General features: G+C 44.6%; 1 protein-coding gene across 10 annotated transcripts in view; it reads left to right on the forward strand.

The window, feature by feature from the left end:
* ULK1 (unc-51 like autophagy activating kinase 1) overlaps positions 1-25,765 on the forward strand; it is an 85,883-nt gene that overhangs the window by 29,389 nt on the left and 30,729 nt on the right. For all 10 annotated transcript variants that reach the window (XM_049804486.1, XM_049804480.1, XM_049804484.1 and 7 more), the window contains 5 exons: positions 374-475; positions 8,515-8,573; positions 12,491-12,573; positions 18,401-18,451; positions 25,646-25,734. In XM_049804486.1, the coding sequence (XP_049660443.1) occupies positions 374-475; positions 8,515-8,573; positions 12,491-12,573; positions 18,401-18,451; positions 25,646-25,734 (384 nt within the window). The remainder of the gene's footprint in view (positions 1-373; positions 476-8,514; positions 8,574-12,490; positions 12,574-18,400; positions 18,452-25,645; positions 25,735-25,765) is intronic.

Genomic DNA, 25,765 nt, shown 5'->3' on the forward strand with positions numbered 1-25,765 from the left:
GTTACTTGCTTTTGTTTAGAAGATCTGTCTGTGCAATTTCAGTGAGGCTTCTTCTGAGACAGGTGGATTCAGCAGAAAATGGTACTCTGAGAAGGGAAAGTACTGAGTCGCCCAAAGTAGCGAACCAGTATCTGGTGTTTTTTGTCTGACTGAGCGAAAGTCTCTGCTTCCCCCACTTGGATAGGGAATTGTCCTTTTCAAGGTAGTGTTACAGTTGTCTTGGGAGCAAATCTTCCATGGTTATTGGGGAATATCTACCTCAGGGGTTTTTAAAGCATAACAGTGACTTCTGTTTCTTTCTTGCAGCTGCCGAAAAAACCCCCCCAAACCCCCTACATTTTTCATAAGAGATTTCTGTTTTCTCCCCAAAAAGGCACCGGAAGTCATTATGTCTCAACACTACGATGCCAAAGCTGACCTCTGGAGCATAGGAACCATCATTTATCAGTGCTTGACAGGAAAGGCTCCTTTTCAGGTGAGTTGCTAAGATCTAATGTTTCTGACACCCTCTTGCTTTTTTCTTTTTTTTTTTTTCTTTCCTTTTAATCCGCTTACCCTAAGCCTTCTGTCATGTAGAATATTAACTCCCACAGATCCAGCCTCATGGAGGTCCGGCTGTCCCACACCTTGACAATGTGGTGCTTTATATGTTGTAATGCTGAATGTGTTACTAGACTGTGACTCTCCTTCTCTGGGCTCTATCTCGGTGAAAAGTATTTCATGGTTATAAATCCTTAGGAAGGGTCATCTCTTCAGAAAATTATCGTGAGTCAGTTAAAACAGTGGTTTTGTTTTTCCAGGCCCACACTTAAAAAATCAGTTTCTATTTACAGCTGTACTCGGTGTATAATTTATAATTATAATTCTGTTCAGTATGGAAGGACAATAAGGAAGATTGTAATTACAAGTTAATGTTTGGTATGATTTGGTGGTAACTGGTGTACTGCAGCTAAATTGACTTTGATTTTAGAGTAGTTGAGTAGGATCTTATCAAAAGGATCTTATCTGTCATCTCACAGCAATCCCTTCCAGCCTGAAATGTTTATGTTCATCAAGTCCAAACCCCTTCAAATACAACATAGTCCAGTAAAACTCCACCCTGTAATTTATGCCATAACTTCTGGATGAGCTAGAGCGTATCTTTTATGAAAGACATTCTCTGATTTTTAAATTTCTGAATGATGGAGAATTCATCACAGCCTTATGCAAGCTGCTTCAGGATTACTTCATGTATCTGTAATCTTATATATAGCTCGAGTTCATCTAGACTCAGTGCATTTTTCTTGTTCCCAATCATTAGTGTGCCACACCGCATATTACTTTGCTTCTGTGCTGAATGAAATCTGCAAACTCTCCCTTGCAACCACTATTTTAAAGTACTGTACTTGTCAGGTTTTTTCCTTGCTGTCTTACAGCATAGCAGAGAGATGCTTGAGTTGCTGATACTTTTTTGCTTCTCTAATGTGTGAGCTCTGTACAGCTTGTCTCTAATCCATGGGAAAAGACCAAACCTCAAATTTACATGCTGATGTGTCAGTTGATGCCAACTCTTCAGCTTCTCAGATTGGTTAGGGCAAATGTGAACTGTGGCCCTCTTTTTCTCATGTCCTGACATTTCTTTATCCTGAGTCCCTAACAAAAAAAAAAACCCAAAAGCGAACCCAGAAACAAATAATGAAAAAAACCCCCAAACAAATGAAACAAAAAAGTGTCAGGTGGGGAGGGGGAGGGGAATCTATGCTTGTGTAATAAGACAAATTTTATGAAGTGCAGGACTTCCTGAGCTGTAGTTCCACAGCTCTTCAGAATTCCACACAAGACCTTGAATGTTTATGCAGTTACATCATCAGGAGGGATAAAGTGAATTCTGAATCTGTTGCAGGAAAGAGTCGGCAAATACAGAAGTAAACTAATGGTATGTTTTGGTTTTGTCTAGAGCCAAGAACACCCTTCTCCTTCAGGGTAATTTTTTCCCTGCTGCTGTAGAAATCTTCCTTTCCAGTGCTCTATATTCTGTCCACCAGCTTGCTCTGCATTTAGAGCAAGACTTCATTTCCTTTGCACGTTTCTTTTTTTATAAACACCCCTACAAAGTACACCGAAACTCCTGAATGGCTCCTGTTTACTGGCTTCATCCACTTGTTGTCAGCATTGGTGTCTTTGAGAGGAGAAAATGACTGTTAGGATAAAAGAAAATAAATATTTGTACTTTAAGAAAAGAACACGGGGGTGGAGAAAGCACGCTTTGACTCCATATTTATAGGAAAGCCTTGCACTCGTTCTGTCTTGTAACTTGGTGCCTTTTAGTCTCTAAAGGGACCTTGATACTGTGCTCATTCAAATGATTTAGTTATTTAACGTGGTGACTTTATCATAGCTGTTCTTTGCTTAATAGCTCACAACTGTGGGGCATCTGATTTCTTTGAAAAGAATTAGGTGGCTTTTATGATTGGCCATTGAAGCATGTCACAGAAATGTTCTTCTGAAAACATTTGTTCTTGCAGAGAAGAGTTTTACAGGAAATAAAATTGAATACTAGTCAGCTTCATTCAGCTTTTTGGCCAAGGTTTTGAAAGGGCAGGTGGTCAGAAAACCATCAGCTCTCTGCCTATACATGTGTCCCCAGGCTCCCACAGAGGTGAGTCCTGTATGCCTGTGTCCCTCTGGTTGAGGCTTGGCAGTACCCTGCCTTACGGTGGGCATTAAGGGGACATTTTGATCCCTGCCCAGCAGGTCCTGATCATTGCTTTGTGCCTGCCTGCCTGGATAACTTCTCTTTCCTGTATACATCTAACATTTGTTGGACTGGGGATGGGGATCACTTGTTTCTCTATTTTTAATTTTTCTCCACGCCCTTTCCTCTTTTGGGGTTTGTATTTTGAAGCAAAATGCCAGGCCCCATTTGTTACTGCAGTAGCAGCTGTGGATTTGTTTGATCAGGGAGAGAGAAGAGCTCAGCCCAGATGGTTCTCTGAACCATCTATTTGTTTTGACCATGTGTGTCACAAATTGCCTTCTCCTAGCTGCGAGTTTCAGGTGAAAGAAGCCTGTCTAGGGCAGATGTTGGAAAGCTAGTTAAAGGTTAACTGGTTTTATTTCTTTTTTGGCATGACTGTGTTGTAAGAATTTGCTGATGGTCACTGAGCGGGCAAGAAGCTATTGTTTACAGGGCTTTTGGGATGAGAGAGGGGTAGTGAACAGAGGTGATGGGGGAGACCATGAATAGAAATGAGTGCTTTTGGGAGGGACATCTACAGATGTGTGGGGAAGATAACAGGCTGATTCCACATGGTGCCACCAGCAGACCCAGTTGTACAGGGCAGCCAGGAACTGGATTCCTGATGTTAACCTCTTCAGGCTAAATCCTCACTGTGCCTTCCCTCGCAGGCTGGCAAGGACAGCCTGGCACCTTTGTCTAGCTGAAATTCCCTTGGGAATCTGTAGCATGGTTGGTCATACGAAACATGCTGCATTTGAGCACTCTAGCTGTTTGCTGCATTGAGCCAGTTAGGCACCTTCATGAGGATGCAAAACAAAAGGATTCCATTGTTATCTGCAGTGAGGAGGAAAGAGCTGTCTAAAAATAAAATAGGGCTTCTCGGGGGCTGGGCTAGATGGAGAAAAGATCAAATGTGTGAAAAGGCTGAGGTAGCTGTCAATCCAGAAAGTGCTTGTAAATCAAGACAGAGAGGTATGTATGTGCGTGAATGTGATTTCTAGCTGTCTCAAAGTTAAAATTAACTATAGCTGGGTCACCCAAGGCAACTTCCCAGAGCCATTCCTGTCCCTTCCCTGCCTCACTGCAAGCAAACAAGAAAGAAGCTGCTGATGCCTAGATGTGAACAGTTGGTAGGATGGCTGGTGAAGCTGTGTTAAGGAGCTTTTTGTATTAAACATGCCCATAAACAAAACAGTGAGACTGCCATAGGGATGAGATTAATGGGATTCATAATCCCTATAAACAGATTTGCTGAGGACTGTATTAATGTGGAATTGTTAATTTGCCTTGCTTAAGTGGTCTGCACTTGCATCTCTTCATTTCTGTCACTGAGGATAGGACTTTGGACAGTGTGTTTCCTGGTCTTGCTGACCAGTACTGAGGAGTGCCTTGAGAGTCTAGTGGTTTTCTCTTGGTCCTCACCTGAGCTGAAAAGATTGGGACCCAGTGCCCACCATGAGGTGACGTATGCTGTGTAGACAAGTGACAACCAGAAGCAAAACTGGAAGCAAAGAAGAAAAAGATTTACACAAGGTCTAAAATATCTTCCAAAACAAATCTAGTCCTTGTCAGATGGTGTTTTGAATGTGATTTAGAGTTAAATGACCTCAATATATATTTTTTTTGGGGTGTGGTGGTGGGGAGAATCACACTGATGCTCCTGGTGGTTCCTGTTGTGTGACCCCTTTCAAAACTGGTCAGCTCTTGGTAAACGGACGTGCTGCCAAGCACGTGCACTTTGTGTCAGAGTTTTCTCTGGCAGTGGCACAGGTCCACTTGGACATCAGGTCCTGCTAAAGACTATGAAAACTAGTTGTCTGCTGTCTGAGCCTTTGCATGAGTCTTCTAGCTGCTTTACAGATGTGGTGCGCTGTGTCTGTGGAAGAGTGAGCTGGGGAGCAGGGAAGTCAGAAGAGAGGTAATCCAAGTTTTGCTGCCTGCTCTGAAAGAGTTAACCTGCCTGCATATGTTCTCATCCCAGCTAGGTGAAAAATTAATTTCTAAGCCTGGTGTACCAACTGCTTAATTTCTGGGTTAATTCTGCCTGCATAAGTACTAGGATTATGTATCACTTTAAACAACTGCTATGTTGTGAAATAGGCCTTGAGGAAAACAAGAGAAGGGAGGATTTTACACCCAGAATTTGAACTGTTGGTTTATTTGTTAGGCAGGCTGCAATTCTGTTCCCAAAGCTGTTCCTCTGGACTGTCCTGTGTCAATGGGGACAGGTATTCCTGGCAGTGGTAGGTTATTCTGCTGAGACGGTGTGCAGTGATTGACTTGTTGCTGTAGTCAGTGAGCCGTTGGCTTTTGGACCAGTGTTTGTGGGTCTGTTCCTGCTCTGTTGGGAGTAGAGAGAAGAACATCCGTGGACAGCTAAAGAAAAAGGTTTAGGGGGGTTTTTTTGTTTGTTTGGTTTTTTCTGGTCCTTGTGCTTTCAGGTTCCCCCAAATGCCAGCCACTTAGTTGTGGTAGTCTTAAAATATCAACTGTTAAGACTGTACGAGCAGAAGGTATTTGCAGCAGGTTTTCAAGCTTCTCCCTAGAACTACTGAGCTAGAAACACCATTACTTATTTCTTTTTTTTTTCTAAGATCTCTGAATCCCTTCTCTGCGGCTGCAAATCCCCAGAAATGCCAAAGGAAAGGATTCAAAAAACAGAGCAGATACCATATACCTGCTCTGAAGTGTTGACTAGACAGTGCAGTTCACGGAGGGTGTGAATGTTTCTGGCCCTCTTCTGACTGAGCACTGGGCTCTTGCATCCAGCCTTTGCCCAAGCACAACAAATCCGGTGCCGAGTGCTTTTGGAAACACCACCCTGCGTGCTTTTCGCGTGCAATTCATTTGCAGGCGGCCAGCACCGAATGGGATTTGGCAGGGTTACGCTGAATGCCTTTGTTGGCTCAACATATTTCCACTGCTGCTCAGGACAGAGTAACAGAGTGGCAGGATTGAATTTGTCCAATTGTCTTTATATATAGAAAGGACAGACAAGAACAGAGCCAGTTACACTAATGCAGCTGCTCCATAGTAACGTGAGAGGGGGAACAAGGGCATGAATTGGTATGCCGGTGTGGTGTCTCCCGTTCTTGGGGAAAACTGAGCTGTCGATTCTGCATCCCTCTTTTCTGACAGATGGATGCTGTCTTACAGGTTGCTGGCTCTGTGTACCTTGAATGGCCTAGTTGTTAGCTGCCTAAAATGTACTTTTGCTGGTGTTGGGTAGGGTGTATCTGCCTGGAAGGTACATTTCAAATTAAGTCCTTAGCTTCCTCGAAGAAGGAATTCAAATGATATTTTTAGTGTCTTACAAACATTTCTGCAGTTTTTCCATGATTCTCAGAGAAGCACTATTATTGAAAGAAGAGGTGAGCAAAGTGGATGAAGGTACCAGTGCTTTATGAAGTGGATGCTAACAGCAGAGAGCAGTGGGCATATTACTGCAAGCCTGGGACCCTGCTGCTAGGAACAGAACTGCGTGACTCAGTTGATTTATAATGAAGTTACATGAAGATGCAGTTGGTTTTACCCAATCAATGGTGATCCACAGTTGTCTGTGCTGGGTGCTCACTAAAATGATTCTATTCCCCAGCAGGCAGCTACCTGTATCAGACACCAGCCTTGAATTTTGGGCTCCTGGGGACAGCCTTAGTGAGAAAACATTGCCTGGGTGGGTAGGAGCCTGACACCCTGGATAAGGTCCTTGCAGAACAAGTGGGAATTGTACTGAGACAGCAGAATGTGGAGAAACAACATCCCTACAGGGATATCTTTAATTTGTACAAAGAAGAGGGGAACTTTACTGAGGATTTTGTTTCTAACCAAGCCAGTGCTTAGAAACTCTCTCTAATGAACTGGGCTATGCATGTGTGCTGCTTTTAATATACTCTGTCTTTATTGCCAGGAAAATTTCTGACAGAACAATGTTTGAAATAGATCAGAGCTTCATTGTATTTGTGAAACAATTGAGTTGTTGTGACAGGAAATGAACAGAGCAAACAGCCAAGGCTTGTATCTCTCTGATGTGAGCAAGCACTTTGCTTCCCTGCAGTGGAGTTCTGTTCCTCCTTGTATGTTACGTCTGTCAGGCATATTTTTCATCATGCAGAGCATTGTGGCCAAGCCATTTGGTGCAGTGTGTACGCTGGCCTTGTCATAGTTTGCCAAATACTAAGAATCTAACTATAGGGCAAGATCTGCAAGGGGAAAGGTAAAATGGAGTTTTACTGAACCAAATCAAATTAATTGGCAGTGATTGCAAATTCTGGTGCAGTTTGGCATCTATGTAACAAAGCATTTTGCTAAATAATGTTCATTTTAATGGTTTGTGAAGAAAGTATTTTTGCACCTCCTGCTTGGGTCCCTGCTGTGTCTGTGAACAGCAAAGGATATGTTCTTGCAGAAAGGAGAACCAGGAAATCTTTCTTATTTCTGTCTTTTAGGAATCCAGTAGTTCCTATTGGCACAAATTGGTAGATCAGTGAAGCTTGGGTTGTGAAGACTATGCAAGAAATACTGTCCTGATCAGTACTACACAAGTCTATTGATGTTAGCAGCCTTTGAGACTGTTCCTTTGGTTTCTCTTGAGGTTTTGTACTGAGTTCTCAGTTATCCTTAATTTTCATCTTCAGCCAGAGGGAGTAGGTGATGTTGAAACAGCACCTTATGTGGCTGCTTTTCCAGCCATGCTGTGTTAGTGGTATTTTGATGGCCATCTGCAGATTGGCTTGTCTGATTTGCCGTTTTAAGCATCTTAATTGACCTTAAATGCTTCTAATTTAGAAAGGGAAGTAGGTGGAAGGCTCGAGGGTTTTTTGAGCCTGCCCTGAACATCAGGAGAAGCTGCCTGTTGCCTCCTCGTTCACACTTTCCTACACACTCTGCTGCACTAATAATTGATTGCAGATGAATCTCTCTGATCTTCCTTCCCTGTTTATATGTGCCTTCATGTCTGTGTCATGCCAGCCAGCCTGCTCTGCCTTTAATAAGGAGACTTTGCCTAAGCAGAAAAGCTTGAGACATGATGGTTAATTTACTGGCCTGTATTATCCATTGCATAAAAGCAAATGGAGAAATGACGTTAGGAGATTTTTATGTGTTTGTGCTTCTATACTGGTGATTTTATTTTTAACCTCAGCCGTAAACCTCTTCTTGTGCCTAGCCTTTTTTTTTTTTTTTTTTTTTTTTTTAAAATCCCATCTCTCAGAATTTGGGATCTTGTCAACATCCCTAGCAGTTGTGTATATTGCTGCCCAAATAGGAGCTGTGGCTTAAGGCCTTCTGGCTTCCTGGAATTAAAGTAGAAAATCCTAATTCTGTTGCTGTTTCCCCATGTTCCTGGTCTCTTCACAGATCCCTTGCCCATCAACAGACCCCCTGCCCCTTTTGTAAATGCCCTGCAGCACTAATCCATGTTCTCAGCAGGATCTGCCATTCATCATTTGGGACTCCTCACGTCTGCAATTATTTAGCCTCCTGGGTGAGGCTATTAGGCCAGCTCAGACCTGAGCATGAGAGCTCACTGCAACGCAGCTCAGCCCTTTGGAAGGGGAGAGCAGGACAGAATCGGGTCATGGACGAAAAGACAGTGGGCTGAAATACTGTATTTTCACTCTGGCACGGTGCTGGCTTTTCAGTCTCAAGCAAGCTGCAGGTTCTCATTGTCTGTGCTGGTTCAGCAATTGAAAAGTGCTGCTTTTCTCTGCTCTTCAGAGTAACTGTGAAATAGAAATGCTAATCGCTTTCCTTCACTGTCAACTGCTTCATGCACTGGTTTTCTTTCTCCTCTGCAGGCCAGCAGTCCACAGGATCTTCGCCTCTTCTATGAGAAAAACAAGATGCTGATGCCGAAGTAAGCATTTTTCCAGTGTCACCGTTTGTATGCACTTGTTTACTCTGTATTTATACCTGTCCTTACATGCTCCTGGCTTGTCACTCAGGGAGGTGACTGAAATATTTGGCCACCTGCTTTCCCCCATTCCTTAAACCACCAGTGATGTGGCCCAGAGAAAGTTAGACAGCAGCAGATTGCCAGAGTTGGTGTTCTCTCTCTGCACATCCTACTTCTCTCCTACATGGCAAAAATTCAGGATCATGAGTGATTTCAAGAGCCATCTAGGGGTCCTGTCCCACATATGGCTTCCCTGAGGCTGGGAGCCTTGGGAAGAAATCATGGCAATTCTTGAATCATGCAAGCAGTCAGACTGCAGTCTCTCCTGTAACCTGCCATACCTGACTGCAGATCACATTACCATTTCTCACGTGTCAGGGCAGCAACTGCTTGTGTCTATCCTGCTAATAGGAGGAAATATTATAACCTCGATGGAAATGGACACTGCTGCAGTTTTCAAGGGGAAGATAACTGCTTTCGTCCCACCGGGGTGTATGTTACCTAGCTACTCAGTGCTGTGATTTGTCAGTGTATTTTGGTTTTGTTGATGTGGTCTTTCCTTTTGATCTCTGAGCTCTTAAAGCAGAACCTCATGCCTGCTCTGAAAACCTCAGTCTGGTATAGAGACAGGACTGGAGTTCCAGATTATACATCCAAAAATTGGAAGGCCTTTTTTTAACCAGAATGTTAGCTTCCATTTGGCAGAGCTGCTAATGCAGCCACATAGGCAGGAAGTTCATTGAGTTGCTGTATATGGAATTTTTTTTTCCTTATCAGTTTAGACAGCTCCAAGAGATAGCAGGAGGAACTGTCAAGAAGCTAGAGCTTTTATCGATGGCTTGCACCATGCATTTAATTTCCCTTTAAGTACTTCCTTTTTTGATCTGGGGAAAAGGGACAAAATTTCTACCAGGATTAAACTGGGGGGATCTGCATACTTTGTGGGATTGAACCAGAGGGCATAATGGAGTAAAACACCCAAACAGAACAATCCAAAGCAAAAACACCACTGCATACTTGGAGCCTGACAGTCTGTGTGAGCAGAAAGTAGAGCTTCTGTTTCCCCTACACAGCCTAAAACATGGCTGCTCACCTTTGAGGCAATCCCTCTTACTAAGAGAAATTAACCCCTAAAATTAATAAGCTTCCTTGTGTTGATCACGCTGCCCTGCTGCTGCTTTGGCTCGTGGCGCATGCAGTAGGAAGCAGGCAAGGAGAAAAGAAACTCAGCTGTAAGAGGAGAGCATGCCTGTTCTTGTAGGGATTAGTCCTTCTCCTTTGTTGTGAGTCCTTTATGCAGTCTGCATTTACCATTTTCACTTATCTCCACTTTATAACTACCAAATTCCTCCAAAATTTAGATCTAAGCCCATTGTTTTTTCACCATAGAAGTCTTATCTGAAGTGACCTTTGTGCAAATGCCGATACCCTGCTTTCCAAAGTCAGTTTGTCTCTTTTAACGTGAACTGCAATCTGTGCTATTTCCTGAGTAAACATGAATAAACTGCCTCTGCCAGCCCTGCCAATACCGGATGAAACACGAAACTGCTCTGGAGACCTCCTTCTCAGACTGCACCAGTGCCAGGATTTGGTTTCATTCTCCTTGGGGCTAGGCAGGCCGGCACCCACCTCTCCAGCATCACCATGGAAAGTGCTGTGTTTTGGCTTGGGAACGGGGTGGGGAAGAAGAGCTCATTAAATGCTCACCAGCGGTCTCTGCCTGCTGGGCTGGTGCTGTTGCTGACAGGTGAAATGCCATTCTGAGGTGGGGAGCCCATGTCAGTAGGAGAGAGCCCACAGGCCTCACAGTTTTAATAGCACTGATCTGAAAAGCTAATATTCATTGTGCTGATCTGCACGGCAAAGTACATTCTAGATCATGGGGGGGAAGGAGGCAGTTTCGTTGCTTATGTTTAAAGAGATGGCCTTGGAAAATAATACTGTAGCGTAGCAAAGCTTGATGTTTTAGACGTGAGAGATAAGACGAGGCTGTTAATCTGCACAATCTTCAGTCTGTGTTGTGACATCTGAGGTCTACTACTTGACCTGCCTGTTTCTTGGCTATAAAACCATACTAAAGCTAAAGTCATTGCTGGGAAATGGACTCATTTTGGCTAAGAGCTTTATGTGTCATGGATAAATAAATTATGATGATAATGCTGCAGGACTGCAGGTCTCCAGCACTAATGTATTTTTCAGGAGGCTCTGCTAGCTGTGGTATCTAGGGTTATTCCGTTACGCAGTGTGCTTCTAAGGCACACGTTTTTTGATGAGAGGGTGTTTTTTCTTGGCTCAAACTGAGTCTCAGTTTAACTGCATCCCTTCCAGAGTCCTGGTTGCCTTCTCCTTTGTCGACCTGGGAAGGTGCATGGAAACCAGTCTAGTGTCAGGGATGGAAAAGCAACTCCTCCAGTACAAACAAGGATGAGGGCTGCTTGCCATCATTCTCCATTCTAGGAATTGCTGGGCTCAGATTCCTGCACCAGTGAGGCCTAGGGCTTCACAGAAAAATAACTGGGTAGTACTGAAACCTATAAATATGTACCTTGCCTCACATCTCCAGTTTCACTGAATAGGAGCCTGTTAGTGCTAGGTAGCACCTCTTTTTCCGCCCCCCCCCCGCCACTATTTTTGCCCTAGCTTCTATTTTTTTTTTTTTAACCCTGTCTGTGGCAGGGGTAGAGTTGGTGGAAATGAAGGGTTGTTTCTCTCAGCATCAGTCAGGCTTGGCTTCAGGGCAGTGAGTGATGCCAGCCCAGCAAAGTGGAGCCCTGCCCAAGCAGCGAGCCACGTGCTGTGCTACTGAGCAGGCTTGGGCTCCGTGCAGTTAAAATTACTGTGCTGAGCACACATGCCGTTACCTCAGCTGACCTCGCATGGGGCGAGGGGAAAGCCTGGCAGACTGTGGGGCCGTACTGGGCACAGCCATGATAAACAGAGTCAATACGGAAAGGAGTTGGAGCCACCTACGCTTAATTTGGAGAGCTCTGCTCTGGCTGGAGGCAGGGCCCGGCTGCTACAGCTCCTAACAGTGCTTCTGGTTATGGAGGAAAGTCAGCAGAGTTGAATCCACTTATGCAAGAGCTGAACTCTGCTTTCCCTGCCTTAATCTGTTCATTTATTCCCTGCTTCTTGCAATCTACTGGGGTTGTCAAGAGCTGCCCTGGCCCATCCCCCATCTGCTTGTGGGGTGAGGGAGAGCACAATGATTTACTAGCTCTTTTGTGCTGCAGTGGTCATTGAAAAGAGTATTTTCTTCCTAGCTATACTGAAAGTGGGGTAATAGCGGCACTAATTTTACCTTGCTCGGGTGGCAGTTGCTCACATCTTAGTGTCCTTTGATTACTAAATGCTGTATATCAAGGAAGCAAATAGATAAAGGTTACTTACATAAGCTGCATTGAAAAAGAAATACCTTAATAAAATGGTAATAATTGGTGATACGTTTCACCACCAATGTCTTAATTGGAAGCTTCTCCTTGGTAACTGCTTCATTTTAATGACCTCCTTATTCCCTTTAGAGCAAGCAGAAGAGATTTTATTTATCGTGTGCAAAATATTGCATGTTGAGTGGACTTAGCTGAGAACCAGGTGGATGATGTTGGCACTGCTGTGGAAGGGAAGGATCTGCAGGTGCTCACAGGAGAGGCCACTAAAGCTAGATTAGCTGTAGCCTTAACAATGACAATGGGGAGCAAAAGCCAAACAGAGATGCAAATAGAGATGCTTCTGTTCAGCCTCTCTCCAGTGAGCTCCTCTTATGTTCCTAGCCCAGCAGGCACAAAGTGAGTTTGCATTTGCAGGTTGCCTTCCTGAATATGTAAAAGCAGTTTAAGGAGACTGCAATTCTCTTATTTTGCTTTTGTTTTCAATCCTAGCATCCCCCGGGAAACGTCAAGCCACCTGAGGCAGCTGCTGCTGGGCCTTTTGCAGCGTAATCATAAGGACCGCATGGACTTTGGTAAGACCTCCTTCCAGTTTTAATTCTGCTGCCTGTCTGTGTCTTCTTTTGTGCTATGGAACTTCACAAACCCCTGTACTTCTGGCTGGTGCTAGGAGAAGCATCCAGACACCTGGATTTCACCTGTGCCTGGAAGACTGTATGATCTTGTGTTTTTTAGTATATGTGCTGGAAAGGTCAGTGCTGATTCCAGTACAGTTTTGTAAACCCAGAGATTTGACACACCTTCAGCAAATGTTTCTGTGGTGGGTTGACCCTGGCTTGGATGCCAGGTGCCCACCAAAGCTACTCTATCACTCTCCTCCTCAGCTGGACAGAGGAGAGAAAAAAAACACAACAAAAAGCTAGTGGGTGGAAATAAGGACAGGAAGAGGTCACTTGCCAATTACTGTCACAGGCAAAACAGACTTGACTTGGGGAAAAAATTAATTTAATTTATGACCAATCAAACCAGAATAGGATAATGAGAAATAAAACCAAATCTTAAGAACACCTTTCCCTCACCTCTCCCTTCTTCCTGGGCTTAACTTTACTCCCAATTTTCTCTACCTCCTCCCCACCAGTGGCACAGGGGGATGTGGAATGGGGGTTGTGGTCAGTTTATCACACGTTGTCTCTGCTGTTCCTTCCTCCTCAGGGGGAGGACTCCTCATGCTCTTCCCCTGCTCCAGCATGGGGTCCCTCCCATAGGAGACAGTTCTCCATGAACTTCTCCAATGTAAGTCCTTCCTATGGGTTGCAGTTCTTCACGAACTGCTCTAGTGTGGGTCCCTTCCCTGGGCTGCAGTCCTTCAGGCACAGGCTGCTCCAGCGTGGGTCCCCCGTAGGGTCACAAGTCCTGCCAGAAAACCTGCTCCAGCATGGGCTTCTCTCTCCACGGGGCCGCAGGTCCTGCCAGGAGCCTGCTCCAGCGCAGGCTTCCCACTGGGCCACAGCCTCCTTCGGGCATCCCCCTGCTCCAGCATGGGGTCCTCCCCGGCCTGCAGGTGGAGATCTGCTCCACGGCGGACCTCCCTGGGCTGCAGGGGGACAGCCTGTCTCACCATGGTCTTCCCCACAGGCTGCAGGGGAATTTGCTCCAGTGCCTAGAGCACCTCCTCCCCCTTCTTCACTGACCTTGAGGTCTGCAGGGTTGTTTCTCTTGCATATTTTCCCTCTTCTCTTCAGTTCCAGTTGCTGTTGTCCAGGTTCTTTTTCCTCTTCTTAAGTATGTTCTCCTAGAGGCGCTACCACTGTAACTGATGGATTTGGCCTTGGCCAGTGGTGGGTCTGTCTTGGAGCTGGCTGGGGTTGGTTCTATTGAACATGGGGGAAGCTTCTAGCAGCTTCTCACAGAAGCCACCCCTGTAGCTCCCCTGCTGCCAAAACCTTGCCATGCAAACCCAGTACAGTTTCTTACTTGCATTCCCTCTCCTGGCTTCTGCTTTTATAATCTCTCTGAACTTCTATTGTGTTAAGTATGCTACCAGGTGAAACGTGGATCTTTTGCATCCATGTTCTTTCTCTGTCATAGTTCCTTCTCAAAGCTGCAAGCTGCACCCATTTAATGAACAATTCACTCAATAGCCCCTGTTTCTCAGGGTCTGCAGTGATAATCTGAGCCAGACTGTAGCTGCTTGCAGACCCTTCCCTCCTCCTCCAAGTTTCTGTGGAAGGATGCCTTGGTTCTCATCAGGGCTCAAGATGGCAGTCTCTCGGCTCTCCCTATAGACCCGTGTCTCAGTCTCCTGAATGGGCTGGCATGAAGATTTCCTCTTCTTTTTTTTATCTCTTAATTCCTTCTAGACTGAGAGCAATCATTACGTGCCAGGCAGTTCTGGCTTTGGAAGCCTCTTTCAGATGCATCTAGCTGAGCCAAAAGTTTTGAAGAACCTCTAGTGAAACCATGCCATAGAGGAAAGCAGGCAGAGGTAGAACCTTTCCTAGACCCCCTGAAAGGACCACGTCATCTAAAGGCAACTCTATGGTCTTTTATTCTTCTCTCCACTTCTCCCTTCCCCTTGGGCCAAGATAGTCTAGACCTGTCTCAGGTAAAAATTAGGATGTGAACACTGTTTCTCACCAAGGAAGTTGGTCCTGGTGGTGTGTCTCTGAGTGCAGAGGAGAACAACAGGGAGCATCTTTGCTTCTGTGGGCCAGTGCTGCTGGTGGAAAGGGTAAGTTTGCCCCTCGGCCTCTGTGTTCAAGTAAGGTTTGGTACTGGACAAGCATGTTCAAGTGGTTTTCCTGAAACAAGGCTGTGGGGCCAAAGCCTATGGATTTGTGTTAAGTATCAGGTGGGAAGTATCACAGCAAGTCGTAGAGCTTTCTGCTTTTTGCACAGACATTACCTTTTTAACCTGAAAATAAAATGTGCTGCTGTGTGTTTTCAGGATACTGCTTTTTAGTCAGGCTTGGGGTAAAAGGGTTTGTTTCAGTCTTCTGGGGGTTTGTTTTCTATTGTTTTTTTGTTGCTTATCTGCTCATGTGGATTGTTTCCTGCTGGGCAGCATATGCTAGTTGATGAAGAGAAATTGTTTTGCAGCCTCTATTATTCTTTTGAATTAGAGATACCAGGAAGGCCTTTCTGGGGATAGTGTCACCTGGGTGAAGCAAGCATGTGGATTAACTGAGGCTGATAAAATTATCCAGTGCTGAATGTAAAGGACTCGTTACTGGGGTGCAGAAGTGAGAAAACAAACCTTTTGAAAAAGGAGTTGTTGAAGCTACTGACAGACTGACTTCAATATAAGCACCTCTCGGTATTATTCCATGCAGATTGTCTATCTGGGCTGTGGATCTCTACCTCTTCTACCATGCTGCTGTGCATTTCAAAAGAAAGTATGTTTGAGGTTCCTTTTTTCCTGCTGTCAGAAATTGAGTCTGGTAAACATCTTTAGCCCCCCCATAAGCTGTTTTTGTACCTCTTGGGAGTAGACTGCATGAGTCAGTGTCTACCTCTTGGAAAACCAAGATAATAGACTTTAATTTCACTCAGGACAACAGTTAGAGCACATCTTGCTGCATTGAGACTGTTGCCTGCCCTTAATCACATGTGGGATCCTTTTCTCTACAAATTGGCATGTCCTTGTAAGATATAATTGTTTCTCAAGGAGGGTTTGTGAATATATTCTTACAGAAGCCTATATTTGAGATATTCCTTGTGCTTTATAGAAGGCGGATCTCAATGGCTCTGTGGCATTCCATGCCACATTTTAATATCTCCTGTCAGTTGAGAGGAAAGCAAGTACCAGAGCCATGATTTATTTAGACCAATACAGTTCCTCAGCATCCAGTTGTATTCTTGGTCTCATCCACCTCTACCTCCTCTCCTCTGACTCTCTGCCAAAGCATCTGAGCTTCCTCCCTGCTTGTGACACAACTGTTTGCCTTTCCCTGCTGTCTACTGGTGCTCGGTCTTCAGCTTCTCTGTGTTCCTGAGGGCTCGGAGACTCTCTGACTTACACCTACTGAATGAACCCTTCTTCCTTTCCTTAGAGTGTCAGCTCAGGAGACCCCCAGATCATGCCCCTTGCCAAAATAGTAGCAGTACTTAAATGAGAGCACTTCTCTGTGCCCAGCTATTGCCATCTTTTCAGCTGCTGTCTATGGCCAGCTGTGCACAAACTGTTAATGTCCCAGAGCTCTGGATCTGTCCTAAGCAGATCTCTCCCTTCCCTTAGACGGCTCCCAGTAGACAGATGCTTTGTCCTCCTGCTGGCAAACTAACCATAGGCTGCTCTCTTCACCTACGCTAGTTGTACAAGCTCTACCTTGGCTGATGGTTGGTGCCTTTTTTCACTGTTACTTTACCCTCCTGCGCTCTGTAAGGTAAAGATTCGTGTGCGCTGCTGGGTCAGGGATGATTCCTGAGCCACCGTCCCCAGAGGAGCGGGGTGTCCTGCTGCTCCTTGTTCCCTGAGGCCCTCCGTAGTCTGCCTGAAGGTGCGCGCAGTGCCCTCCGTGGCACTCCCCCAGAGTTGAGTCGATTCACGCAACAGCAACACATAAGCTTGAAACTTCATTTACTTGTTGTGCGTCTCAGCTGCTCTTCTACCAGGAACTGATGGTCTTTGCAATCTCAAGATTATCTAGAAGAAAGCCAGGAGGGTTTCAAGTTGCAAGTTTCCTGCTGATGATTACAAGCAGGGTTGTTTCAATTTTGCTTTGCAAGCACAACTAATAAGTGGTTTGGAGGCGGGAGGGGGGGTAAAAGTGAAAGAAATCATCATTTCCACCCCCTGAGTTGAATCAGCTCAGCTGAGGGATGGTACCCTCTAGAGGAACAGGCTGAAGCAAAAGCAGGAAACTCCAGAAGCTGAGCAGCTCCTGGCAGGATAGGGATGTTCTCTATCCACAGCAGATCTAATCTGTGAGATTCCAGCTTTCTCTGCCAGAGACTTCCATCACTTCTGTTGTGCTAAACTCCGGACACTCTGGCTGTAGGGCCCTGGCCTGGCAGTGGCAAGGAGAGGCTGGGGAGAGAGGGATTGTTTATGTTTAAAAAGCAGACAGACAAAAAAACCCTAGTTGCTACTTTGTGGGAAGCTTACTGGCCAAAGAGTTGCTGTTTACAGAAAGCAGAAGTTTGTAAACCTTGGGTGTTGCAACAGGAAATCTATGCTGGGCAAACAAGTTGAACTGCCTGCAGTTAGCCAAATAGTCAGTGTTGATCCATGACTAATGCTCCTGAAAGGCTGAGTTGCTGATTGTGATAGAAGAGGACTCCGGCATAGAGCTGCAGTGGATCAGAGACAAAGGAGTCGGGAGGGGTACCTACTTGTGAGGACAGGCAAACAAGTAGAGGGTCTCCAGCAAGCCAGGACAGAAGCATTTCTTGGCCTGGATCTGTAGCACATCCTCCTGTAATGAGTGGAGAACGCAGCAGTTGTGTTGGATGTGAAAGGAAGGGAGTTGTGGGCTGTCATTCCGTGCTGACCTTTTAGAAAATGCATTTCTGCCCTCAGTGCATGATGTGTTTGGGTCTGTGCATGATGGAAGGTCACTCAGTGGAAGTCCTTTTGTCCATCATTCCTCTTCTGTAGAATGAGTGGCAGCACAGTGTGATAAACACAGCTCCCCTGGGTCGCTACAATTAGGGTGACTTACCATCCTGATCAGCCAGGGACTTTGTCTTTTAGTACTACTTTGCACCTGAGGATTTCTCTCTTCCTACTGATAGGAGCTTTTGATGCACATGCAGAAATGTGGCTATGCCAGGTCTCAACATAGTCACTCTATCTGACTCTCAATACCTGATCCCCATTCCTACAAATGTAAGAGCTGTTGCAAGACAGAAGAGCGTTAACAGTTAATTTAATGTATTCTCCCCGCCATCCCAGGGTTGTAGCTTGCAGCAAAACCTTACTAAGTTCTTTAATGCCCTGTGGGGAAGGAAAATCCATTAGTACTGGTGGGGAGTCCCAAGGTACAAACTCTCATGTCCTTTGGCCGTACTTTTGGCAGAGACTTTCCCCCCCACACACTCCCTTTATTCATGTAATTGCCCCAGCTGACATCCCTTCTCTGCCTGCTGACCCCCCTTCCCCCAGCTGATTTTGCAGAGGTGGCTGGTAGCAGAGGAGCCACTTTTCTTTTCATACTTACATAGCAGTCACTGGATCCAAATAATTTCCCATCCTTTTTTTTATGAGTAGGTCCTCCATCCAGTCCCCAGTCTGCAGTCTTGACCACTACAATATGCAACCGCAGTGACCTTCCATGGTTGACTGGATTGTGTGGAAAAATCACTGTAAAATACTGTAACTTGCTATGCTTTAACTGCTTTGTAAACTTCTTACAGTCATTTCCTTTCACTGAGTCATTGTTCTTGATTCTTTTTTTTCAGATGAATTTTTCCATCACCCGTTCTTGGATGCAAGTGCCTCTATGAAAAAATGTAAGTGTTGCATTTTTGATTGCAATTCTTTTTGAACCATGACATGACTTCCTTTGCTGCTAGTTCAAAAGGAAGGGAAAAGACTACTTTGTTTTCTTAAGGTTATTTAGACAGGGGGTTCAGTGTTTGTTACTGTGTCATGTCCAGATTTTGCCATCAAAACGTATTTAATTTTGCTGAGTTATCTTCAAACGGGTGATTAGTGGGCTATTTAGAAACGTAAAGTAGAAGTAAATGTAGCTTTGAAATGTATTCAGCTGCTTTGTGCCAGTGCTTGGCCCTTGGGGATGCTTGTAGGTAAACAGGATTATGCAGCATAATCTTGCTTTTCATCCACATCCGTAGGATAATTCATGATAGTGAATGGTGGAAACTGGTATTCTTGTCCCTGCTTGCCAGGTGGTACCCTAGGTTAGCTGTGCAAAATGGTAAGCTCTGGTTGTTTCAGCATTTACCTCCAAATTCTTGATAAATCTTGTTTTAGAAGGGTTGAATTTGGATGTTTTGTGAGAACTGGCCAAAACAAAGACAGATTTCCATTGAAAGTTCTTTCTTTCCTCTTTTGATTCAAAACTTTTGAAAATTTCCAACCACATGTACTATGATTCAGAGGTTTGTTTTCAGTGGAAAACAATTCAGAATTGCTTCTAGTGTATGGAAGATAAGAGTCCTCTAGCCAAGAGACTTGGTTTAGTGGAATTGCGTATGGTTGTCATCTTCTGGAATGATTCTTCTGGGCCTTTAATCTCCCGAGTAAATGATAGAGCCAAGAATTTTCATCAGTGACTGATTTGGGGTGCCCAATGCAAGGGCTGGAATTTTGAGAGGGAGCATGTCCAATGCTTTCTGAACACGGAGCCCCTCTTGGATGTATGCTGTAGGTAGATGCCCCTTGTTTGATGTCCACATCACTCCTGACAGTCTCTTGCTTTCCTGGTTCCAGAGCAGGACTTCTCAGTTATTCCTGATACAGATTTTAACTGTGTACTTAGGTGACCGTCCTGCAGGCAAGAAAAGACGCTTCTGGTTTAGGGGAGCTTGCAAGCCAGCCAGGTCCAAATCTCCATCTGCGCCAGCAAGATGTGGGGCAAGTCCTGTAAAACAGGACTGCTCTGCAGGCAGGAAAGGACTCTGCCTCTGTAGGACTGCTCCTAAGCCAGCTCAGCTCTCAGCCCCTGCTATAGCACTGCTGTGTGGGAAAAGCCTTCCAAACTCTGATCCCCCTGTAGGCAGAGAACTCCCTCAGGATGTTCTTGCATGCCCACCAGCTCATCTCTTACCTCCAGCGGTTCAGTTGCTTCATTGGCCAGGGGAACAGAAAACCCCCTGCAAACAGGAGAGGGTTCTCCTGACTTGGCCTCAGTTTCCAGCTTCTGCGCGTTTGCTGTGCAGAAACCAGAGGCACCATTATGAGCAGGAGACTGTAGCTCAGCCTTTGCCCCCAGCTGCACCAAAGTTAATGGTGTGGGGTCAAGGCCCAATAAAAAGAGCACCTCTACAGGCACGTAAGGACTGTACGATCTCTAGACCTCTCTGCTGCCCTGCTGGTCCTCACCTCCAGGCGTATGTCCACAGCCTGGAGTCCTTTCTAGCCAGGAGAGACCACTACTGGTTTTGAAAATATGAGAGGAGAAATATCTCTCCATTGTCGGAGGTCTTCAAGTTGTTGCGCACAGAAACGTGCTAGTGGAGAAGATGGTTCTTGTAGTCTGCTGTGGAGGTCTCTGCCACTGCCAGATGGCAGTGATAGATGAAGGCCTCTGGGAAATGCAGTGAAGAGCCTGGATGAGAAAGGCTGCATGTGGGAATGGTGGTCCTTTTGATTTCTGAATAGACGAGAGAAAAGCCGGTGTGTCAGCAAAGGTCTGGGTTGTGGTGATCTCAATAAGAAAAATTCACCTGAGATGTGTGGAATGCTGCTTAACACGGTAGCATGCTTAACATCTGCACAGTTTTAGCTGAAGTAGATGATTTAGCAAGGTTGCAGTTGCTCAGCAGCTAGCTCCCCTGGCTTTGCATGCAGAACTAAGATGAGTCCAAAAGTTTATTGTTCTACTTCATCTCAACGTGAGGCTCAGCATCGTGAGTATAGGAAGTATCAAAGAGGAGAAGAGACACAGCTGCATCTGAATCATGATGGTCATGCTCAGACTGAATTAGAGTCTTCAGGCCTGCAGTGGAGAGCTGGGGGCAGGAACAGTGTGCCCTTGTGTTTTTGTTCTCCTTGGGAGCTCATAATTGGGCTACCACTGACTTTGGTGGAAGCAGGACTAAGTCATTCACATTTGAGTGTGCAAGTTTCTCTTAGGAGAGTTTGCTGGATGATCTGTACCAGCATCTGTGTTTTGGAGTAGTAGCTGTTGCATGATGAATGCACTGAGACCTCAGCTAAGCTTAGGGATCCACTGTGCAGGCTTTCCCGAAAGGACCCTCCAGCTCAGAGGCACCTGCCCTGTAGATGCAGGCCACTCTGCATTCATTTAGGTCCCAAACCAATTTTAAGGTGAGACATTTCCTTTCTGTATGACAACATTTTGCAGTCTGAGCAGAGCATGGTGGTCTCCATACCCCTACAGGCAAATCTGCCCTCAAGTGGCAAGGGCAGAATGGGAGAGGTGCCACCCGCATGCAGAGCTGAGCACATCACCCGGGCTTCTGAACCCCGTCAAGGCTGGTCCAGAGCTGGTCACACAATGATTACAGATAAAGTGAGAGCCATCGGCTCTTCATTCTGTGTGGATATGTGTTAGGACACAGTCTCATGGAATTGTAAAGAAATTTTTTAATATAACGTAATTTTGGAATTCTAGAAAATTGGGGAAGCCTCAAATATGGATAATTCACTAAGTGGATAGTTTTGAAGTTGCTATGGCAGGGGGTCCCCCTTGTTTAAATAAATTTGCATGTTTTTCAAGACACTTCAGCAAAATCAACATTTCTGTCAAAAATCTTTAAATATGACATTTCTGACAAGCTCATCCTCTCCACTGTGGTTTCGAGGGCTGGTTGTTCTCATGTCACTCCTTTTATCTCACTCCTTTATTGAAGCAAGGACATTAAGTCTGCTGCCATCCAGGGTGTACCACAAAGCTCTGTTTGCCACAGGCTTTAGCCTGGAGAGTGGGTTCAGGACCTTGGGCTTTGTTAACTACAACATGTCCTTTATTTTTTGTTTGTTTGTTTATATTTTACTTTATATTGTGGGGTTTGTACCTCTGACTAAGCATGTACTTTAGATGTGTAAAAATGTATTAATAAAAAGTCTTTAAAATACTGTGTCTGGTCAGAATGTGTCTGTCTGTAGCCAGGTCTGATCAGCATATGGTATGGGGCAGTGTGTTACAGTAATAATACATGAGAAGGCATAATTAGACACTTGTTGCAAGTCTTCTCCCAGTAAACACATTGTAATTGGTACCCATGCAGAATATTTTGGAAGTTTTTCTGCTCCTGCCTTTAATGAATGGTAAGCTGGTGCCTCCTTTACTCTGAGTTAAGAGAGCATGAAACATGAGTGGTTATGGTTCAGAAGTGTACAGGTGGTTCAGTGTCTGGAGTACCTGTCAGGCTTAACTTGACTTTTACTATCTTTATAATCTTATTGTACATAGAATAGGTAAAAACTAGCAAAAAAATCACCACAACTTCTGCATATAAAAGATTTTAATGGTGCAAATTTTTAAACTTTTAAAAAGCAGCTTATTCTTTGGACAAGTCCATTCAGTTTTTGCATGCAAACTATTGCCTTGTCAGAGACTGCAATTAAATAACTTTTTGATGACTGGTTTTAATTGAATCCAGATAATCACAAAAATGCATCTCTCCAGTGTGTGTAAAACACAGATTCCAAATAAAACTTTTTATATAAAGCTTGAGGCTCAGATGTTTTTAGGACAACTGAGCCCCTGGTAGGATGATTTGTCAGAAGTGATTTTTGCAGGTGTAGGATCCATTATCAAGATCCACACAGCTGGAGCACAGGCTTGCCTTTAAGGCTTCCAGCTCTCCCATTCTGAAACCAGTTGGCATTGGTTATGCAACATACAGCATGACTGTTTTGTTGCTGGAACAAGTTGGAGAGGACAATTATGAAAACAGACTTATTTACATTACAATTACAATCCAGCAATTTCTGGATTTGGGTGGGGGCCTACAATCCATGTTAACATTCCCTGCATTCAGACTTCAGCTGAAAACATGATGAGCCAAGTGCTTGCACCCTTTTTAATTTTAAACTGGGAGTGCCTGGGTGTGTGGAGGTGATGGAAGCAAGCGTCTTGCTTTCAAGCTGTCCTGCGTGGCTGACGCTGAAAAATGCACCAGCAGGGATGTGGTGGTCAGAGAGAGTTTGTCAGAGCCAAACCTTGTGGTTCTACATGCATGAAAGTCTGTTTTTAGTGTCAGGACCTTCTGAGTTGGACCTCACAGCATTACAGTGTGAATTTGGGGAGTTTACAGGGTTTCAGATCGGAACAGTGATTAATAGAGGCTGTATCTAAAGGTGTGCTTCATGCAGATAGAGTTTTAACTCGAGTTTCAGATGATAGTGGCAAAGTCTGCCTGCTTGTCTTCCTCCCTAGATTAATGGAAAGCTGTCCAAAGCAAACAGACAAAAATAGAAAAGTTTCAATTCCAGCCAGGTTTAAATCAATAATAAACACAGAACCAAAATAGAGTGGAGGAGACCTTGAGAGAGAACTGACTCTAACAAAAATACTAATTCCAGGAAAAATGAATGGCAATGCAAGTCTTGCAGCAGGCATGTGTGGATACAGTCAAAATTCGCTTACCTTTTCTTAGAAGTGCCTTACCATAATAGGAAGGTCTGTCTGTACAAGAGTGAATTGTTCTGTAACAGTTGGCAGGATAAAAATGGGGAGACTTTCTTCCCCCTCTCAGATTTCTGGTATTAAATATATAGGGAAGGTAGTAGGGATTGCTCTGCAGGCTCTGTGGGAAGATCGCAGAGATCAAAAGCAGTGTGGTGTAGGCAGGACAGAGCTCTCCGTTTTACAGGCAAGTTCTCAGACATCTGTGTGTGTTCCTTGGGCGTGGGGAGTGGGAACCAGCTGTGCTGGAAGAGCGCATGGGGTGTGGATGGTGTAGCTCTCCATGCCAAGCCCCTGACTGACCTCCCAGAAAACCCATCGTCAGGGTACCGTGGTCCCAGTTCCTTTACCAGAGCCACAGTGCATTTTAACACCACAGTCCGTCAAGGGCACTAAATCAAGCGTAGAATAGATGCAGAGCCTAAACAGTAGCCTCTCACAAAGCTTTGGAAAGATTTTTTTTCATTATGGACCTAACCCTCAAAATGCTGGCAGAGTGAGCTCTGCCAGTATGGCCCAACGCAAGAGGGAATGGCACACAGGGCCCATGCAGCCATCCTGCTATGGCTTCCTATTGCACAAGCCCCAGGACTCTGCTGAATCAATCTCTCTTTGCTGTCTAACTTAACCTCTTTAGAAAAACATTTGGGTTTTGTTAATGTTAGCAAAGGGTGGAGGAGATCACTATGACCCTGGTTAAACTGTTACAGTGGTTGAGTACTTAACGTTAAAACATACATTTTAAGTCTACATTTTGGCTTCATTTTTCTGTTGTTGGATCTTGTTACGTCTCTGTCAGACCGAGGAATTCAGCATCTAAGTGATAGTTCTCTTTGTGCTAGGAGACACTGGTCCAGTCATCCTTTAGCCTTCTTTGATAGGCTACATGGAAAGACTTCTTAAAGCCTTTTATTAAAAGGCATATTTTCCCATTCTTTTATCATTAGAACACTGTTTCAACAGTTAATTGCTGAGAAATGTACTTTTATTTCTCTAGCCAGTTGAATAGAGTAAGGACTTTGTAGTATCTAATGTCATTAATGACAGAGGTAGTTTTACTTCAAACAGAAGCATTCTTCTTCTAGGCGTTATTAACCTTCCTTGTATTAAGTATGGTGTCATTAGCACAGATCCTGCAAAGGTAGAAATCTGATACAAGGTGCTAATTCTCCACCAGCACAATGGAAGAGAAGCAAACTTCCTCTCCTCACTTAAGCATTGCCTCTGATCTCTCTCTTAAGTCGGTCAAATACCAAAATGGTCACATAGTAAAATCCGAGTTCAGGCTGCCTTGAAGTGGGGTTCTTCTGCATCTTCTGCACTGTTCGGTCTTGTGCAGGTGGACTGGGGAATTTGAACCACTAAATACTTCAAAGTCTTTTGAAGAGCCAGCATTACCTTTGACTTGTCTCCCTCCTGAGCTGAGCGGAGCTCTTCTAAGCTATTTACTGAACCTCACTTGCCTAATTGGAGTTAAATATTCTTTTCTTCTGTGATGCCTTAATCATCTTTTCTGCCTGAAGGTCAATGCTAACTAGTCCTTTCACTGTGAGCTTTATGCCTCTATGAGAGTTACAAAAGCCAGTTTAATAATGAAGTGAATAAAATGGTAAGTTCTGATATTGAACAAAAAAACATAAAAGGAAGGGATGCAAGAATAGCCTTGCTATGCTGTGGAACAATTTCTGTACAAAGAGATTAAATAAGCAAAACCTCTTTAACTTGCAGAAGTGACCAAGGGAGAATGTATTGAGGTATAGGAAGCGATGAACTATTTCCTTGTGGAATGATTAATTCGGGGCGGGGGGGGGGGTTGTAGCATGTGGTCTGTGATGCCCAACTGTTTGGGTGCAGCAAGCACAGAGGGCTTAAGTAGGCATGTGTTTAACTTGGCACAGACCTTCCAACATTTGATGTATGTGTGCTAAGACACAAGGTCTGATAAAGAAGAAACCGTAAGGGTACGGTCTAGCTTCTAAGCTCTGCTCCTGACATGAGTAACTCAGTCCACTTTTCTATTTATCTTTCCCTTCATTTGCAAATGTGCATTGGAGGCTCTTTAGGGCAGAAACCATCTTGCTACCTCAGCTGTTGAGTGGACATCTGACCTTGGTCAGGTGTTCTGAGACCTTCTACCCCAAGAGCTGTAACTGAAATAGTGTGTGGAGGAGTGGACGCATGTGAATTGTACAACTGAACAGAATGCTAATTTTTCTTCTGTTCTGCTTTATTTGGCCACATCTGATACATGAGATACATGACGGTACATGAGATAAACCTGATGGGAAAAGATTAAAAAGACCTTTTATTATTGATTGATCTTAGTTTGACAACTTCTTTTGGTTTTGTCTTTTGCTGGTTTTAGCTGCTTCCGTGCCAATGCCTTCTTATCCCAGTTCAGGCTCCGGTAGTTCCTCCAGCAGCTCTTCTACTTCCCACCTGGCATCGCCTCCTGTAAGTACAGCCCAGAGGATGCTCTGCTTGT

The sequence above is a fragment of the Accipiter gentilis genome, chromosome 7 (assembly GCF_929443795.1).
Source record: "Accipiter gentilis chromosome 7, bAccGen1.1, whole genome shotgun sequence".
In the NCBI taxonomy this organism is placed as follows: Eukaryota; Metazoa; Chordata; class Aves; order Accipitriformes; family Accipitridae; genus Astur; species Astur gentilis.